The 19,676-nt window shown below is 39.6% G+C and overlaps 2 protein-coding genes across 3 annotated transcripts in view; one reads left to right on the top strand and one right to left on the bottom strand.

Moving 5' to 3' along the window:
* Positions 1-13,074, top strand: part of LOC145480055 (vesicular glutamate transporter 2-like) — a 28,207-nt gene extending 15,133 nt beyond the window's left edge. The window contains exons 7-10 of the mRNA XM_081458544.1: positions 6,015-6,164; positions 7,556-7,688; positions 8,223-8,461; positions 10,945-13,074. Coding sequence (XP_081314670.1) covers positions 6,015-6,164; positions 7,556-7,688; positions 8,223-8,461; positions 10,945-11,088 — 666 coding nt within the window. The 3' untranslated portion in view covers positions 11,089-13,074. The remainder of the gene's footprint in view (positions 1-6,014; positions 6,165-7,555; positions 7,689-8,222; positions 8,462-10,944) is intronic.
* A 613-nt stretch (positions 13,075-13,687) lies between these two features.
* Positions 13,688-19,676, bottom strand: part of LOC145479968 (delta-1-pyrroline-5-carboxylate synthase-like) — a 192,779-nt gene continuing 186,790 nt past the window's right edge. For both annotated transcript variants that reach the window (XM_081458450.1, XM_081458451.1), the window contains 3 exons: positions 16,845-17,031; positions 15,342-15,437; positions 13,688-14,510 (listed from right to left, as the gene is read on the bottom strand). In XM_081458450.1, coding sequence (XP_081314576.1) covers positions 14,275-14,510; positions 15,342-15,437; positions 16,845-17,031 — 519 coding nt within the window. In that variant the 3' untranslated portion in view covers positions 13,688-14,274. The remainder of the gene's footprint in view (positions 14,511-15,341; positions 15,438-16,844; positions 17,032-19,676) is intronic.

Genomic DNA, 19,676 nt, shown 5'->3' with positions numbered 1-19,676 from the left:
ATCTCAAAATATCTAGAACTGACACAACTAATGGCTGAGCCATTTCAAGTAAAAGTATCAAACTGGCTAATCAATCCAGACCTAACAGTGCTAATACAATTTAAACAGAAAAGAAATGTGGTGTGCTTACTGCAGATATGTATAGACCTTTTCCCACGAAATTAAAGGTACACGACAGGGTTAAAGCTTCTATCAGTGTGTTCAGTATAGAAAAGGGTAAGGGTTTCGACCTCGTGGAGAGGGCGTGCTGCCCCTTAAAATCTTTGTCGGGTGCCGGGCGTCCCAGAAGTCACGGGTTCGAACTTCGTTCAAGCCGGTGGACATCTTGTGGTTATAAATTTAACACATAAATTCATGTCATTTATGTCATTTTCGCTTACTAGGAATGCGGCTTAACGAGTAAATTTATGCGGGTGAACAATAAAAAATAGAATTAGTCCATGGGCCAGACCACTTTTCGGTACCAAACCTAAGGACAAAACCTAAGTGTTATCAGCTGATACTACTGCATGAATTGTTTTCAAATTTGTATGATAACCTTTCTGAATGAGTAGCTTTGTGTGAGATTTTTTAATTTAAAATTTCGCAAAAAATGGCTTCAGCATGGAAACGAGGCTCAGAAGAAGATCCTCTAAATATATGGTCACGATCGTTTTATCAGTACTTCAGATATTTGAAAAAAAGGAAAACATTTGTATTTTTCCGCGAAGTTGTTAGAAGTAGAAATTTGTGTCAGGATTACACGAAAAACTAAAAAAACAACCAACGATGTCATTCACATTGCATCATGAGTAAATCCAAGATGGCGGCATTCTTGACAGGTGTGTAGGGCTAATGTGTGCTAAAATTTTGGTTCCTTATAGAAACGAGAAATGTTTTCAGGGGATAAATAAACAGTAAGCATCTAGGTGAACATTTAGAGAAATCAATTAACTAAATATTAAGCTGATAGTGTCGATTTTTGACAAGAAACTTACAGATCCTCGAAATAGGCGTTCAAGTGTATATCATTCGTCATTTTATACAAAAGGTGTAGCAGTAGATGACATAATGAGAGATTTTGAAAAATATGGAGTTTGAAAAGCATCAAAAGGAAAATGATATTAAATAATAGTTTTCCATTGATATGGGGGTCATTTCATACACTGCTAAAGATGATTTCATTCATATATAGTGACTAAGCTAATTTACAATGACCAGTGCGGATGGTCCTTTGTGCTGCTTTTGTTGTTTATGTAAAATCATTTTTGGTGAAGAGCGAACACCTTAATAAAACAATATAAACTTAAGTGCTTAAATTAAACCGGTTCAAAAATGGCTTTTTAAAACCTTTAAGTCTTAGTATTGACGTAAAACCTTGCATGACTGAATAGGTGGCACAAAAAGAAGAAATGTGACGCCTGAAGAACAAAACATCGATCAAAAGCGATCACGTTCAGAACAGTCCAGTTGTGCAAGTATTATGCACTGTACTGACGATGACACGGAAGTAGTTAGACCAAAAGATGAGGGGTCCTGAAGTACACTTGTAAGAGGCGAGCAGCTGCTGTTCGTAAAACACCTTGATATTGCTGAGACATTAAATGAAGGAGAAATTCCAACATTTACTATCACAGAAAATGTCGTAGCGTGTTTACCATGAAAAAGCTCTTGGAAACAATTTCAAAGCAACAAGCTGAACTGACGACCAACGGCAGCTAAGAGGACCTCGATCCGACAGTCCCCTACCACCAGCACAACTTACGAACATGTCTGCATGTTCTGTGAAAAGAAGTATCTTAAGGGAACAAGAAATTGCGAACCCTTGGAACAGTACAGAGATTTGCGTGCAGATCACTCAATTAGAAAATCAGCCATGGAAAAAAAGGACAACAGGATTCTCGCAATTGCGTCGCGTGAAGTCGTAACAGCTGAAGCTTGTTACCACAGGACATGCTACAAGGGCTATACTAGGGCTGAGGCAAGTCCACTGGGGCTTCCGATGGCTGTGATGAAAGCTGAGAAGATGAGTATGCTAATCTCAACTCAGAAGCTTACCAGATGCTTACATCAGATGATTACATCAGATCGGATGTTCTTGCAAACGAGAAAATAGTCAGATTGACTGAAATGACAGAACTACTTATATCGTACGTATCTCACGTCTTTGGTGGTTGAAGAAATCAAGTTATCCACAAAGAAGCACACCAGACGGAATCTCCAGGCAGAATTTGGCGATGTCCACTCCTCTTTGAAAATTTGTTAGAAACCACCAGTGTCTTCATAGTTTCCGCCAATTTGACACACTTCTTGTAGCCAAGTACATAACAACTCTTCTTCTGGAAAAACAAGGCAATGCAAACCAGTCTTCTCGGAACTCAAATATACACCGGGCTGCTATTGACATTCGCAAAGCCATTCAAAGAACAGAAAACAAGATCTCATTGTCTCCACGCCCTTCAGATCTCGCTAAGAGCGCAATGAATGTTCCCAAAGAGCAGGGTTCATTCTTGCAAACATATCAGACTGGAAAAAAAGAGTGGCCAGATAAAAACTGTCATCCAAGAGTGCAGAGGTTGATGAAATCCTTCGCCCACGATCTGATGTTTGGATTGAGCAGAGGAAAGATTAAGCCATCCAAACAGATCCCTCTTCCCTATGCTGTGAAGACCCTGACAGATAACGTTGAACTCATCCAAATGCTTTATCGCTGCGGCCACGAAATCGCCTATTCTCAGCTTGAAGAAATCAACACCGCACTGTGCCTTAACAAAATGACATCAACAATTGAAATCTCATTGCCAGATAACATCCAGCCTCATGTTGGTACTACTTTGGTATGGGATAGCATTGACCGCCTAGAAGAAACGTTATCGGGTGGAGGAACATCGCATAGAGTGAATGTAATAGCAGTGCAGGCGAGGCATTTCGGACCACAACTTCCCCCGGAACCATCAACTCAGATAGTTCAGACCAAAAAGAGGAGTGTCGAGGCACTGGATGCAGAAAATCGTCCCATTTACAATGTAGACGATGGTTGCGGTCCTCGTTCTAGAAGATTTGTAGAAGTTATCTGCCAAAAAGATCTTGAAAACGCACGAAGAAAAAGCCTTTTAAGGGTCTTAGTGCGGCTACATGCGGACGCATCCAAACACAAGGTGCAGCGGTGGAGAAAATTCTTTTTGAATCCAAAGAATAAAAAGGCCTTCACAGGGTTTGTGGTAAAGGGGTGGAGACGGGATTAATACAGAACAAAGTTGACAGACAAGATCACTTTTCGTGTGAAAGTGACTGTTACGAGATTACCTCACAAGCTGCCAATATAGTTGAAGAGCTCAAGTCCACACAGGAAGAAGCTGATACCAGGCTTATTCTACATGCAGCTCATAGAGCTAAATCTGGCTACAATGCGGTGGTCGGGCATCGGAAGATACAGACGTATTCTTGCTTTGCCTGGCGTTTAATTACTCTATTCGGCATCCATGTATGTCAAGCGTGGAGCGCAGACAAGAACTAGATATGTCAGTATCTCCAGTGTGGGGGTAGGAGAAGAACTTTGCAAATGCCTAATTGGTATGCATGTTTCACTAGTTGTGACACAGTGAGTGCCTTCGCTGGAAGGGAAAAGATAACAGCCCTACGACTTGTCAAGCAACAGACACCTTACCGAGAAATGTTTAAGCAGCTGGGGATGGAATGGGTTCTATCAGATATGCTTTTTCAGAGCCTTCAAGAGTTTACATGTAAGATCTACTGCTCTCAACCTGGAACCGATAACATTAATGGGCTGAGGTACAGGTTATTCTGCGCCAAGAAGGGTAACATCGACTCCACCCAATTACCACCTTGTATTGACTGCTTGTTCAAGCATGCGGCTCGCGCAAACTTCCAAGCAGCCATTTGGAAGCGACGTCTGCAAAGCTGCCAAGGGACACGACCCCCATTGGTTTTGGCTGGCGCGAGGATGGTGATCACTTTGCCGTTGACTGGATGAGCGGTAACCCAGCCCCTACAGCCGTGCTACAACTACTGTCTTGCTCGTGTACAAGGTCATGTCAACTTCCTAACTGCAGTTGCCTGGCAAATGGTTTGAAGTGCACGGATGTGTGCAAGCGATTAGACTGTGACAACAGATGTGAAGATTCTATCGAGGAGTTTGTCTGAGATGACTGCGAAGAAGTCGAAGAAATCTAACTTTAATTATCAATGTAACACATGCACAAGCAGTTTCTTATATCCTGAATAATTATTCATATTTAACATTTGGCAAGTTTAGCCATGGAAACCATCCAGGAACAATTTCTTTAAGTTAAAAATAAGTTGTTGACATGAGCTCTGAAAACGTTTGAGATTTTCAATAACTAAAAACCAGTGTATGTGACATGACTGCATTTGCATTTGCATGTATTTGACCGTAGTAATCACAACTGTGCCAGTTCTATCTGTTCAGCCCAACCGAGTCATTTGCAGTTGATCTCTTGATAAGCCTGGTATAGCTACTCATTTGACATGGCTATCATATACCAAACTAAGCAAGAGGAGTCAATGTAGTTTAGAACGAGCGTTCGAAAGTAGCCAATGCAATTTACACGAGCACTTTCCTTTTTTTTTCACATTTTCCGTCTTATTGTTCATATTTATAATTTAATTTATAATTTTTTTTTCTTGATTGTTATTACATGATTATTTATTTAGATTAGCTATATGGTGATCTGTCTCGAATGGAGTGTTCCACTCTTTTACAGATTATCCTTATGGCTTTGCCTGTTTGTGTATGCCTTTAGACTTAGATTTAATTGCCATTAAATTGCAATAAATAAACAAGTGTTGCCATGGAAACCATTCAGAGATAACACCTATAAGTCATATATAAGTTATTGGAATTAGGTCTGAAAACTGCGTTTGAAGTTTGCAATAACGAAAATTAATGTATGTAACATTTTCAGTTTTGCATTTAACTGTTATTAGGCATCTTTTTACCAATTCTGCTTATTCAGCCAAACCGAGTGACGTCATTTAATCACGTGATAATCCTAGTAAAGCTACTCATTTGACGTGGTTATCATACACCAAAACAACCTAGAGGAATCAATGTTGTTAAAAATAAGTGTTAGAATTTGTCCCTCGTTTTGGTACCAAACGGCTCTTTCCAGGGTCCTGGCCCATGGACTAAATGTTTATCCCGCCAAAAGGAAGTTTAAAATGGTTGTGGTTAATTATATCCGGGTGGTTAAAAGGTCTCAGCCCAGTAACTGAAATTAAGAGATTATCTCTTGCTGAAATGCATTAATTCTCTCAGATACTAGATCCGATACTACAGCTGACCGACTCAGTAAACATTAAATATCTGATGCTTCTATAAAGGGCAGGGAAGAGAGATGGACAGGACTAAAGTGGACCTAAATAGAATGAGTGTCATGATACGGGTCCAAAACGCTAGCGATAGCAGCCTTGGAATAAATGGCAAGGTCGACGTACATACAACCTTTATTTATACCCGATAAAAAATTTCAAAGCTAACAAGCTTGTGGGGTCGTGTACTAAATAAAAAGACAAAAATGCTAAGAATAATTAAGAAGCTACAATCGAAGGATAAAAATCATTCTTATAAAAGATTATATTTTTGTTAAATCAAGTCACTAGTTAAAAATAGATAAAATTCTCAGATCTGTTATTGATTATTTGTGGGGCTAAAACATTAAAATTAAAATCCGAGCCATCCGACAAAGTTTAATTCTCCTCATCTGAATATCCCATTCCCGCTATGAGATGTGCCTGCAGGGAATCATGGTAGTTGTATTCATCATTCTGGACTGGATGTTCTTTTTTGTTGTTGAATACAACTACCATGATTCTCTGCAGTCATATCTCATAGAGGGAATGGGCCATTCCCCGCTCTACGTTTGCGTTTTTAGCTTTCCAGGTAGTATTCCTTACGTTCCGCCTTTGGACATGTCTAATCATACCTCACTCTATTTTACTCAGTTAAACGTAAGTGTGATATATTGAATTCAGTTGCTTTTCTTACTTTCCAGTTTGAGCATCTTCCGTGGTCAGACATTTTAAGGTCACCTGCAGTGTGGGCCATTGTATTCGGCCACTTTGGTGCGTGCTGGGGATATTACACGTTATTTACCGGCATGCCCACTTATTTTAAAGATGTTCTGGATTTTGATATCGAACAGGTAGGTTTTGATTACAAACCTAATATATATCCTTATGCACAACAACAAGAACAACGTTTGAAATTTGTCTGAAAAACAAATCATTGTCATTTAGTAGCAGTTTGGTTTGATTACCTGTATTCACTGGATATCAATTTATCTGATGCTCAGCATAATATTCCTTTCAACATCCAGAACCTGAGGATTCAGTTGTGTTTTGAGTTTCCACAAACTATTGATCACTTACCAATACCTTTCCATCGTAGTGTAGTTCTCTTGCCCCTTACACAGAACGACGGAGTTGTATTGAAGGCCGATAAAGCTTGGAACACAGATCCTTGCCTAATTCCTGCAGATAGGAAAAACGTTTGCCAACTTCAAGCGACACACCCGTATGCCAATTTGTGAATACTTGCATCTCAGAGAATTAGCCAATCAGTAGGGCGAAAAGCCTTGCATACTGTCAACTTCAATTTCCTCTTCCAATTTTCTGGAGCGTGAAGCAAGTAAACTGTAATTCTAGTATATATCCCTCCTTCGTGCAGCAACAACATTGGCTGCGCACAAGTCATTTAAAAGTATTGTTTCTGTCTTCAATTTACTCCAGTTCTCCCGCTTCTTCTTGTTCGCTATCCCGAAGAAAGGCATTCCTGTTGTTTTGCGCTCTAACTTCGGGGCTCACACCCCAGGCTTGCGCTTTCCTTGTGAAATCCGATAGAAGTCAGTGGAGAAAGACTGAGAGGAAGACGAGAAAAGAGGAGGCAGATGGGAAAGGCGAAATTTCGCAGTGAAAGACACCGATCAAACATAACGTATACAGCAAAGGCGAAGACGATTGTAGTAGGCGATACTCCGCAAGAAATTGAACCCCTCACGCTGAGTTGAAGGCCGGACTCTGCATTATCATACACCAGAAGCATATCACAACAAACCTGACACTAAATAGCAGCTCTCGAGAAATAAACATTTTCTACAACTTGTACTGAACGCTCAAACGAGTACAGTTCGGCAATAACAGTCAAAGTTATCAAAAAGTGTATACCATTGCTGGAAGTATTTAGGAAGCCTTAGGAATGAGGCCTATATGGAGGATCATTTCTCTTACCCCTCGTCCTCTCTTACCAACCAAGAACGGATAGTTTTATTCTACATGATAACGTGAGTCTGTCTGGGGATTGAGGAAATTGTTCATATTTTGGGAAATGCTTTAATACCGGTTTGAAGCCGCTACATCTGTAAGTTCCTCCGGTAACTAGAAACCCCTCACGAAGATATATGTGAACTGGCTTATATGTATAAATGGTATAATACCTTTAAGGGGTCGTGTTTCGAGGATTGAGTATTTTATCTGTCTTTTCTTGATAATATCAGGCATCCTCCGTTGAGTATTTTATAACTTTTATTATTTTTAGACTGGATTCTTGGCAGCCTGTCCATACCTATTTAAAGCCATTCTAGGTCCCTTAGGAGGGGTGACAGCTGACGCGCTCATAAGATACAAAATTTGTAAAATTGTCACAGTACGAAAGATTTTCTATGCAGCAGGTAAGACTAAACATAACGCCAAGCAATACTAAATGTTACCTTTTGGTGTCCAAGGAAACTGGGTCAAGACCTTGGCCAAGAAAACATCAAGGATGCGCTTTTAAGCTCGCTCGTCTAAGGAGCAGAAATAGTCTCAGTAATATGGACATGATTCGAGAATGATAAAATCGAGGATGAAGAAAAAGGAAGAAACTTAGTATTTTGTTGAATACTGAGGGTTATTCGGCTTCTCACTGCGTCTCAGCGGTAATGGTGACCGCTGCCAAGAACGTCGAGAATGAATTACTTTCACTGGCCGTTGTCTGGAAACCACAAACGGAAATAAAAGCAAACACTTAAGGCTAAAGCACACGCACAAAGAAAGTTGGAGATCAAACAGTAGATGTTTTTGTCATCATTATTGTTGCTGTGTTAGACGGTATTTACCCAACAAACGTCTCTATCAATAATTATGAAGACATGATATCAATAACTATGTTACGAAGTGAAAGTTGAAATATAATACTAACATAAAGATGATTACTTTCTCCTTAGGTTGTCTGTTAGCTGGAGTATTTATCGTAGCAACAGGCTACACTCAACAAAGAACGACAAGTGTGATATTCCTGGTGTTAGGTGTCGGATTCTCGGGTTTAAATGCTATTGGTTACGCCGTCAATCACCTGGATATTGGTCCGCCGTTTGCTGGCATTCTTATGGGGCTAACTAATACGTTTGCATCAACTCCTGGATTTATAAGCCCACAGATAACTGGATTTGTCACATCAAATAAAGTACGCAAACTTTCTTTTTGGAAAACGAACTTAACTAGACGTTAGAGAGCTTAAGCAATGACGACGGCGACCCCGAGGATAACGCCTGGTAAAAAATGAATTTAAATTTACCCGTTCCAATTTTAAAATTGCCTAGATCTGTTCCGTGGGCCTAACGGGCTCAAAACATGCTCAAGCTTAATATGTAATGCCAGAGTCCAGTTCCAAATGAAAATACAAAAATTTAGCCGTCGTCGTTCGCGTTCCCCAAAATACGTAGAACTTGGACATATCACGTTGTTGTTTTGCAGAGGACGGCTAAGAAATGTACAAAATTTATAACGCACGTGCACAGCCTTCTGTTCGGGGACGTTCTCGTTGGCGTCGCCGTCGTGGTTTGCTTAAGCTCCCTATTACCGTGTTAGCGCATCGTTTTGGCAATACAGTTTAAGGTGGCTCTGGACTCTATGTAAGTATTTTTTTTTTAAACTTTGCTAAAAGTTGCATCTTATCCTGCTTATCAAAATTCCATAACAAAAATGGGTTTCACCGTTCCTTTTTTGAAATATAAGTCTGACCGTTTTTCCAAAAACATGCCCGCTATTTTGGTGCAAAGTCTTAACACGGTTTTCATAAATTCAGTCATATATTTGCACGGAATGTCCAAATGATAATGGAATGCCCCAGTTTGATTCCAGATGCTTTAGAAAGATCAACAGTAATTAGACACGCTCATTTTTTCGGCCTTTCTGGGTCATCCAGTCTTCCGTTGAACATATGTCTGGATTTATGAAAACAGCGTTAAAGAAATCAAGCAGTTTGGATTCATCATTTATTTATCTATCTATTTATTTATTTATTTATCACTTTTTTTGCTTTCCCTATGACAGCCTCTTGTAAATCTTACTTAGCCTGAAATGTAGAGAACTTCTTGCTGCATGTTTCATTCATTTATGTATTTTTTTAATTATTTAACGCTACACCCCTTCCCTTTTCAGTTGGTGTAAGTTCAGCCCAGGCTATACTCGTCTGAATTTCGGTTCGCGTGGTGACTCTGAGGAGCCGACCGATTAGCGTTCTATTACTGCTGTGTAAAGGAAGTCTGCCCGAGGATAACCTGCGATCAGGCGATTTTTTTTTTTTGCGATCAGGCGTTTTTTTTTTTGGAAAGAAGAAGGGAAATGGGAGAAGGGAAAAAAAAACGCCCTCCTTTCCCACATCTGGATATAAGGGAGGGAGGGTATGATCGCAGGTTAGCCCGAGGACATCATTAAGTCCAATGAAGGTGGAAGCCTAACGATTTGCTGGCAAGCGTCGTCCATTATCGTACATGAAGCGGTCCTGAGATGTCTAAACGCCATAAACGGGTCGACATTTAGCCCCGTAATAGTAGGCCGTTTGCACTGTGGCGATAATGTTGTGCTTGTTTTAGACAGCAAACATCAATTTAGGGCTTAGACGTGTACTAGACATTTCTAGCTACTGTTGGCGTTATTTTCTCTGAACTTTGATGTCACCTAAGACTTAGAAAAAAATCTGTTGAAGTCTATATGGCATTTCCCGCTCGATAAAATCCAATTACATCCGGGACATTGTTATTAGCGAGCAAAACATGGCCACGAACAGAGTGAAGGAAATTGCGTCAAAGGCTGATCGATCGTGAGTAGCAGTTAATTTCCTTGTTTCATCAATTTTAGGCGTTTTTGGCCAAGCGAACTATCAGACACTTCCGTGATTCGCTAGCGCGGAAGAGCTTTATTCGTGTGGCTTCCGGTCGATAACTGACGTCCTGACAACATGCGAACTGTTCGCTTACTCATTATTATGGCCTTGTTTGTTTGAAGTTCAATCGATTCTCGGTGTTGGAAGCTCCTGTTCAGTCTATTTAGGTTTTGATATCTGTACGTTTGACTTGATTTAGACTCGAATTTCATGTTGACTCACTCTTCATTAAATTGTACAATCTATGATTCAATCAATAGACCGCGAATTTAGTCTTCCTCGCCTTAAAAGGCATACAGGAGTGTTATTTCCTTTTATTTGAGCTACGTTAAGGCTTGTGGAAAGCTAGCTCTAGGACAGAATTGTATCAAGATTATCAGTTGCCAGTCAAATTCTGTGGCTATGTTTCGGCGAATACAGACAGAAGTATTTGTTAAGAGCTAAACCTATTGTGTCACGAAAATAGTAACAGCGTGTTTATCGATGATTGGGCTTTTTTGGATACCAAGATTGTAGCATCAACTGATAGAGTAGATATAACGAGCCATCAAAATGTAAGTTTAGGAAGGTGATGGAAACTGTTTTGAGCCACCTTAAATTAAGTAATAAGTTAGTACCCAAATCGCTATTTTATGACTACATCGATCTCAAGAAAAAAAATAGACCTAGCGAACATTTTCGAAGTTAGTTTGTCATGGTTTGACCTGAAGTTGAATTACATGACCCGTTTCACTGTCTTAATAAGCTATCCGGCGTTAATTATGATGTTTTTTCTGATGTAGAAACAAGAAGAATGGAGGATAGTATTTTGGATCACCTTGATAGTTTATGTTACCGCTGTGTTTTTCTACACTTGGCTTTGTTCTGGTGAACGTCAACCATGGGCATCAGTAAATAAACGGCAAGTAGTGGAAAAGGACACTTAGCCTCCATCACGAAAGCAGATCTTACTATCAAACTTCCGAAAATAAGCAAGAAGAGCCTGTCATTTCTAAAGGAGTTATATGTGCACATTCTATGGACTCATTCCAAAGGAGTCGGCAAACATTTCTTCCCAACACCATAAATATCTTATCATAAAAGCTAAGTTATTTAAGAACTGGCGAGGAGGAGAAACTGCCGATAAGTGTCATTTTTCTGACAGATTCCTAACAAAACCTGGCCCAGATTCAAAGCTGACGCTCGAAGAGGAATTCCTTATTGTTATGATGCGACTGAAAGTGGGATTGTTTCAGAAGGATTTAGCCCATAGATTTGGTATGTCTGAAGCAACCATAACTCGAGTATTTACATCATGGATCAACCTTACGTATCTTGAACTCAAGGACCTTGTGTGAAATGCCTAACTGAGTCTTCAGAGAAGGCAAAGCAATTTGGAAGGTTTCCCAGGGTTAGATACCGTCGAGTCCGATGAGTTGTTTCAAGATTCAAGTTAAAGAGAAGCCTCAATATCCGAAGAAGTTTCTTGAGCATAATATCCTCAATAAATGACTCATCAGGGTTCATTTCTCCATTCGTCCTGACTGCCAAAATCATCCTCGAGATCTTATTCTGTCGGAGAAAGTCGACTTGGTACACTACTACTCTGCGTAACTGTTTACCCTCAAACACAGCGGAACATTGACTGAGACAATGAGTAGATTTCTCCTATCGCCACATTACTTTCACAGAGGATAGTTTCCCTCTATGTTGTCATACATAGAAAGGCTTCTAACTGCGGAACAAAAATCCGAACCTCCGGCTGCGACCACCTCTCAGCGACCAGTTTTCCCAAATACCAAAAGTTTCCCAGTCAAATCACTACATTTGGAACCTCTTGTAAGCGACCACCTCTCGCAAACGAACGCGACCACTTTTAAAGCTGAAAGTTTGAAATTTTCTTTTGTTTTTAACCTTCCGTAAGCGACCACTTGATAGATAATAGAGAGGAAACTAGATAATTTGTTGTAACATTATCGTATTCCTGGATGGTGCAAAAGACGGAAATTTCTCAATGGCAGGAACCGGATTTTTTTCTGGAAATTGACTTTTCCCACGAATAAAACATTGCATCAGCATTAGCGCATGGAGCAAGTCTTAGCAGTTACCATGTGCACTTCTCGAGTTCTCAAAACTTCGAAAGTGCTTATATGACTCAACAATCACGGCAGGAGGTGCAAATTCACCATTAATGGACTTTCAAGGTCAAAAAACTCTGACAAAACTTTCAGCACGTTCATTTTGCTCTCTTGCGAGGCTATGCCAAACGGCATAGCTATTATCAGGGCATAACGAGAGAGGCAGTTCACCCTACATAGCGTAACACATAATCACCAGGGCTGGGTTGGTCGAAAGCCGGTTAACACTAACCAGGGATTAAAAGTTAACCGAAGTATTAATTTTTCTCGCAAAAAAATGTTTTTTACTGCTTACGTTTTGTGTAGTTTGAGCATAGTCAAGCTCAAAACGGAAGGAAAAACAGTTTAAACAGAAAACCTTACCGAAAAGTTACAAAACTCAAATCAAAATTCTCGCTAATCCTGGGTTAGCTTAATCGGGCTTTGAACAACCCGGCCCAGACCTCAATGCCTATTGAAGACTAGTAAAGAGTAACCAAACCATTTCAAGAGGCTACATCCTGACTCGGCAAACGAGATACTATATTTCATCATTGATGTGCTATCATGACACTAACTCTGACAACAAGGCTACAATGGCAACAGAACAAGAGGCCTGAATACCACTGCAATGGTTCAAAACGTTTTATGGTATTCAGAACCAAGATGGTGGATTTTTTTCTTGTTCTCTAGTTATTTTTTTTTTACTTTCATTTGGATTTCCAAAGTTGTTTCAAGAATTCAGTTGTAAGACTGACAGCTTGAAAATCGCTAAGAAACCTAGTTGAGTGTCGATGTCCCATGATCATGAACAAAGGTGAAACATTTAGCTCTTTATCAACTTGAAGTTGAAAGAGACCAATAAACCACCGTAGCGAGTCTGTGAAGCTGATGTTTCGAGTGATAGCCCTTTGTCAAAGCTATTAATTAACCTTTATCAAGTTCAATTTGGCGAATAGCTAAGCGTATGTCAAAGTAAAAACATATATTAAGGCTTCTCAGCAGTACAAAGCAAGAGATAGCTTTGAAAAACCACACGATGTGTTTGAAATTCATATTGTATTAAACAAGAGGTGTTTCTGATGGAGCATCATCCATCGTCAGTTTACAGGAATACCAACAGAAAATGAGCAATAAATAGTCAACAGTGTGATGAAAATAAGAAAGTGAAAACATAACACTAAAGATCATTTAACCATCTCAAATGCAGGAGTAAATTTGACTGCCTGATATATGAAATGTTATATATCAGAGATCTTAAGGTAGTACTCAATACTCAGTCAAATTCAATCGGAGCAAAAGTGTTTGTTTAATTGACATAGTTTCCTAATAGTCACGAGTTTTCTTGTCGCTTACAGTATTTTGCCACCTTATGCACATAATTGTAGATCCTTTTACATAATGCATAATGCATAAACTAAACTTGCATTATTTTAGTGTTATATTTTCACTTTTTTTCTGTTTGGCGTCTTAATCCTTAATTATTCTTATTTTCATCACACACTGTTAACTATTTATTGCTCATTTTGTATTGGTATTTTTGTAAAGATGGATGATGTTTCATCCGAAACATGTCTTGCACTACAATATGAATTTCAAACACATCGTGTGGTTTCTGAAAAAAACCCAATAATATTCACATTTAAAGGCATTGCCCTCATCATCTCTGTCGTAGTTTTCGCTATTCTTACATTGATAAATAGGATAACAATAAGTTCTCTTTGAGGACCGAGTTATTTTTAATAGCAAACCACAGTCATAGACATAGCGAATTCTCCAGTGGACAACTGCTGTAAGTTGCAAGATGACGTCTGATAACTTAAGCCTCAATTGCCTTGTTGGTTGAGCAACCTTAGTTGTCCTTAACTCCGAGGTTCCTTGTCAGTACTTCACGGGGGCTGTGCTTTATGCCATATTACTTTTCAAACTACTGAACATTCTTTAACGTGTCTGTCTGCCAGGCTATATGCTTTCTTCCTTGAAGTCAACTAAAAGCACTTGGAGTAAACAAATAATTTATTTTTGTATCTCTTCACTGTCTCCAGTGTCCTCAATTGTTTCTTCATCTGTGGAATTCTGCAAAACCTCGTCAAGTGGTAGAGCTTCGTGAACATACTGGAGTGAGCCCCCATCAGCAAAGTCTGCCACGGTGTGTCCTTGGCCGGTTAACATCCACCTTGAAGTCAGCAATCCCTCCACTCCTACCGGGCCCCGTGCGTGAATTCGACCCGTGCTGATACCCACTTCCGCCCCTACAATCAATTAATACGCATTTAAGTACCTTTCTATCGCACCCTCTGGTTTTATTAGGAATTTGATTATGGCTCCTTCAATTCTAAGCGCAATCATCCCTTCACTGGCCATTTCTCGGGCATTTATCAGAAAAGTTGCGAACTCCCCACGTGGAGTCGGCTTGTGTATGTCAAATCCCTACCCATGGGACAACATTAAAAATATTAGTGTATCAATATTAATGAGTCTTTCTTCAAACCAAATATTCTAGTACACGAAACCGCCTTGTTGACAACTAAAGCGTAACATCTATAAACAAAAGTGATGTAAACCATCTCCTCCAAGACAAACTCAAGCCAATTCTAAGTAACCCCGTGATCCAAAGAAAAACAAATTGAAATATCCGCATTCGTTTATTTATGAAACAAAGAGATTCCTATAGAACTGGAAATGACAATGTCAATATAAAGTTTCATTCAAGTTTCTTGTAGGTTAACGAAAACTATTCTCCTTAGGCAGAGACCTGCTGTTCAACTTCGCTTTGCCAGCTCGCATGTTGAGTACAAATACGAACTTGAAGGGGATGTGGTGGAGTGGGGCACGAGCTAGCCTTCAGTAGGTCAAATCTCAGAAAAGAGATACACATCTACTCCCTTGATGTAACATCATTTCAATGTCAAATAAACTGTTTTTCCTTTGTTAAAAAATTACTGATGAAAGTTAACGTTTGTGAAGAAATTGACAATGCCCGACCACTGCCCTCATCCTTCCCGCAGCGACAGTCGCGCTTGGAATTACAGGAGCCATAATTTGGGAACAGCATATATTGTATTGAACTGAATTGTACATACCGAGACCAAATCGATAGCCATCAGAAAACCTGGTGCTAGTGTTATGAAACACACATGCACTGTCCACAGCTGTTTGGAAGTGCTTAGCAGTTTCACCTATAAAGAAATAATTATACCATAAGTGTAAAATTTTTTACACATTCATTAGCTCATCAAACCATCGCGCACGGATCTTAAAAATTTCGCAAAATTGTTTGTGTACTGGCAAGAAACTGATCTTTGCACAAGATGCCGCTTACATATTTCAACTTCTCAGATGTTGCTGCAATTATTTTATTACTTTTTTGTTAACTGGAGCAAGTTGCAGTGGAGGGGCGAGAAACCACGACACTGTGCTCATCGCTAGAACAACCAGAGCACTTCCGAGAGACTTAGTTTGGTCGGTCTGTATGGTAGAATCTTGACCCCAGTCTTGAGTACAGACCAAACGCAGTGAGGTGTCTACTAACGACCGAGGTCAAGATTCTCCCATAGAAGTAGGACGAAGTTCAGTTGACAAAATGTTCATTTAATGGCCAAACAAGAAAACTTTAATACGTTTTGAGTGGCTCTATGTAGCCGGATCGTGGTCGCTGCCATTTTGCTTACGAATTGGCACGAAAAATTTCGTCAAAAGAAGGTCCAACACACTAACAGGTATGTTTTCAATTTCTCTAGCCTCTTTCATTGACTAAAAAAATGACCTACGGGCGTTTCAGTCGCTCTTAGTCTTGCATTGAGTACTTTATATTTCTGAATTGCAGAAAACTTCTCAATATCGTACTGAACTGGTGCTTGATTGCCTGATTGGAACTTTTTAAAATTTACCATAGTTTCCTCGGAAACAAGCCAAATGATTTTGTCTTTTGTTTGCAACTTTCAACACGGCGGGAAAACGCGGGTAATCCCGAGCGGGCAAGATAGCGCCATCTTGCCCGCTCGGTTAGCCTGCATAGGATTCAGTTCATCTTGCCCGCTCACGGAGTTAGCCATATAATAGAGCCGAATACAAAACTAAATTGACAGGACTGAGATTAAGCTCGACTGCGACACTATTAGAGAAGCTCCTTGGGAACACAGCTGAACCAACGTGTGATTGTGCGGCGAGGTCCAGCACCCTAAGTTACTAAAAAATAGAGAAGCCATTTTTTTCACTCGTAGATGGACAGCAAAGGATATCCAAAGATTGAACATCCGATCAGGACGAGCAAAAAGCACTGCACACTGGTTTGGTAGATACTAATTTTGTCTTATTACACGACTAAGTTAGTTCAGATGGCCAATAACTAAAATCAACCAATCGGATTGCTCCATTGCCGGTCCAATATTCTCTTGTCTCTCTTCTCTTGTCCCGAATGATCCCGCACGTTCACCCTTGAAGATTTTCTGTAGTTTTATGGCTTTGGTCTCATCAGCTATCGTCGTCTAATAGAAAGTACAGCTACAGTAGTCTAATTGTTAAACAGTATTACTGCATTTAGTCAACACCGTTGGTGTTCGGAAACAGGCAAATGATATTCTTACGGTTGTCAGTGACAATGACGTCAGTATGTGAGCTTCCAAACTGATGAATGTGTTCAATAGCTTCCTCCGTATTCCTGACAACTTCAACTGCACACTCCAGCCCGCTATACTCTTTCTTCATACTCTTGGCAGGAGCCGGAGCCAGTGGTAACATCTTGACTAGGTTAGGTCCAGCGTGAACTGTTACCTTGCGATACAAGTAACAGATATATTTTAGAATTACCTTCATTTACAAGCGTTTGCTCCACAAATATGGGCATTTGAAATCAAACATCACGATCAAAATCAAATATTAGACGCAATGGTACACTTAAAGGACAAGTTCCAAATAAATGTACGAAACCTGCACATCACCGTAAAAAGTTTTATGTATAGTATAGCACAAAAGTGGCAAAAACGTCTCATCTTTGTTGTCACAAATTGATAAATACACTCCACACCTAAATATTGTAACCTTAACAATCTGCACTAAAAACCAAAACAGTGCTCTAAAAAAAAAAACATCGGCACGCAAGGCGTGCAAGAGTTATTTTTTGGTGAATTACAAGCCCCTGGAGGTAGCAGCACTAAGTTCACTCTTAACAGCTATGATAAGGTTAATCCAACAAGTTCGTTTGGTTACCATGTACAGCGAAAAAAGAAAAAAAAATAGAATTCGTTTCATCTTACGAAAGCCTACTTTTATCAAGGTTTGATTTTAACAGTCGATCAGTGGCTTCGGTCAGTGGCAGTCGACCAGCAAGACACCTAAACATCATGCAGTCTGTAATAGTAACTAACGGTAAACGGCAGATTGGTGTTGATTCTGGGTAATTTTTCTGACTCATTTTATAATAAGAACCAATTTAATTATAACATCGTCACGCAATAGCATGGTAGTTTCTTATCGGTTCAACCTCGTCCCCAGGGCCTTCTCCTCGACGATTTTCAAAATAGCGGCTCATAGGGAGAAGACCCTGGGCAAGGCTGGGTCACGTGGTACAAAATGGAGATTTTTATCACGTGACATTTTTGGAAGGCCAAAACAAAATGGTAGCCAAAGTTGAGTTCGAAATTTACCTTAGAAAGAGGAAAAGTTATGCACGAGGCAGTGATGGCTTCCTAAAAAGATAACCCAGTAGTTTCGCTGGGTTTTTGGAAGCAGGTCGCTTAGTTAAAGAATCTGGAGCGTTACGGTACGTAAAATAATATCCTGTTTCTACTGTTCTCCCTGCTGGGTGATAAGCGTACATGAAATAAAGAACATTATAGTTATTTTCCCAACCGTGCTCTCAGTTTTTATGTAACTCTCAATTCAGAATGAACTTAAAAGAGAGACACTGAGCAACCCAAAATATGTGCAATTTTTTTACCTAAACACGAGCGAGAGCTGGTTGACCTGGTTGTATTGAATTAATTTACAAATGAATTTAAGGCCCGGTTCATACGTCGCATTTCTGCCGAGTCGAATTCAATATAACGAATTAAATTCGACAGAAATTCGACGTCTGAATCGGCTGCCGCATTTCTGCCGCACGTTCGACTGTTCTTGTCGCAGTATCTGACAGAAATGCGACACCGATTCAGACGTCGAATTTCTGCCGTGTCGAATCTAATGCATACATTATGATAATGTATTGAGCATGCGTAAATGCTTTCCCGCCAAAGAAAAAGGAGAAACTTGGCCATTCTCGACCCAATGCAACCTGAACATATTGCAACACATACTGCTCCGTTGTCAACCTTCTCCTTCTCGTTCCATTGGCGGACAATTTTTAGCAAAATTAAAGTCCTTCGTCGCTCAGTATTTTCGTCCGCCATATTGAATACTCTACGTTTAAAACATTTTCCGCTGGCCGACGTACCCGACAGTATAAATTCTGAATTAAGTGCGACACAAGTGCGATGTATGAATCCACAGTCGCATTTCTGCCGCACTTAATTGAATTGAATTCGACACGGCAGAAATGCAACGTACGAACTGGGCCTGAGAATTTAATTTAACTTGTGTCTACCTGAGTGGCCATTCTTGTTGTGTAATGTTTTAAATCCTGTGATTGTTAAGACCCTTTTTGAGTAAAGTTAACCTAAAATCAATCACGCTAATAGTAAATTCTTTTGCCTGAACTGTGTGTTGTACGGTTTTCCTTTTCAAATGAATTATATTCAGTGGCTGAATGTATGTAATGGAGAATGAGTTTATCTCAAGAAATTATTAAAAGTTGTTAATTATTATTCACTGGCATAAAGTTAAAAGAATAAGTGTATGTACCTAAAGCAGCTGAAAGTACACGATTCTTCCAACTTAATATTGACCTGTCACAACAAATCATTTTGCTTCTCATTTCTGCTGAGTTAATTTCACTTTTATTGCAATAACAGTGATCAGCTCTCAAGAACTGTTTTGGATTTGGGTGTACATTTGCAGTGTAAAGCTGTTAGCACCAACTGCCAGAAACATTCTACAATAAACAAAAGTTGCTACCCCATGCAGTAGTTTTTGTGTCTGTGTTTCTCCAACTAGGAGAAGAGCAGCCTCTCCCTTGTTATGGATGAAAATAGAGCAATTGTAGAAATGATACTGCCTTCACCTTAAAAAAAAAAAAGGTCTCAGAGATCCATCAGCATTTAGTTAACAATAGGCTTCACTTTTATAAACTAATAGACCATACTGGAATCTGCACTTGACCTTGACTGATCATTTCTTTTCTCACTTTCCAGTTATGAGAAGAAAATGACTGAGATTACCATTCTAGTAATTATGTATAATGGGAAAAAAAAATTGTGTTCTGGTTATGTTGAGAAAATATCATATCAATTATCATTTACTGATTAGTGATACGCAAGACTCTT

This window comes from Orbicella franksi, chromosome 2 (genome assembly GCF_964199315.1).
Source record: "Orbicella franksi chromosome 2, jaOrbFran1.1, whole genome shotgun sequence".
Lineage (NCBI taxonomy): Eukaryota > Metazoa > Cnidaria > Anthozoa > Scleractinia > Merulinidae > Orbicella > Orbicella franksi.
Note: the sequence above shows the minus strand (reverse complement) of the source record. Positions and strands in the feature narration are given on the sequence as shown.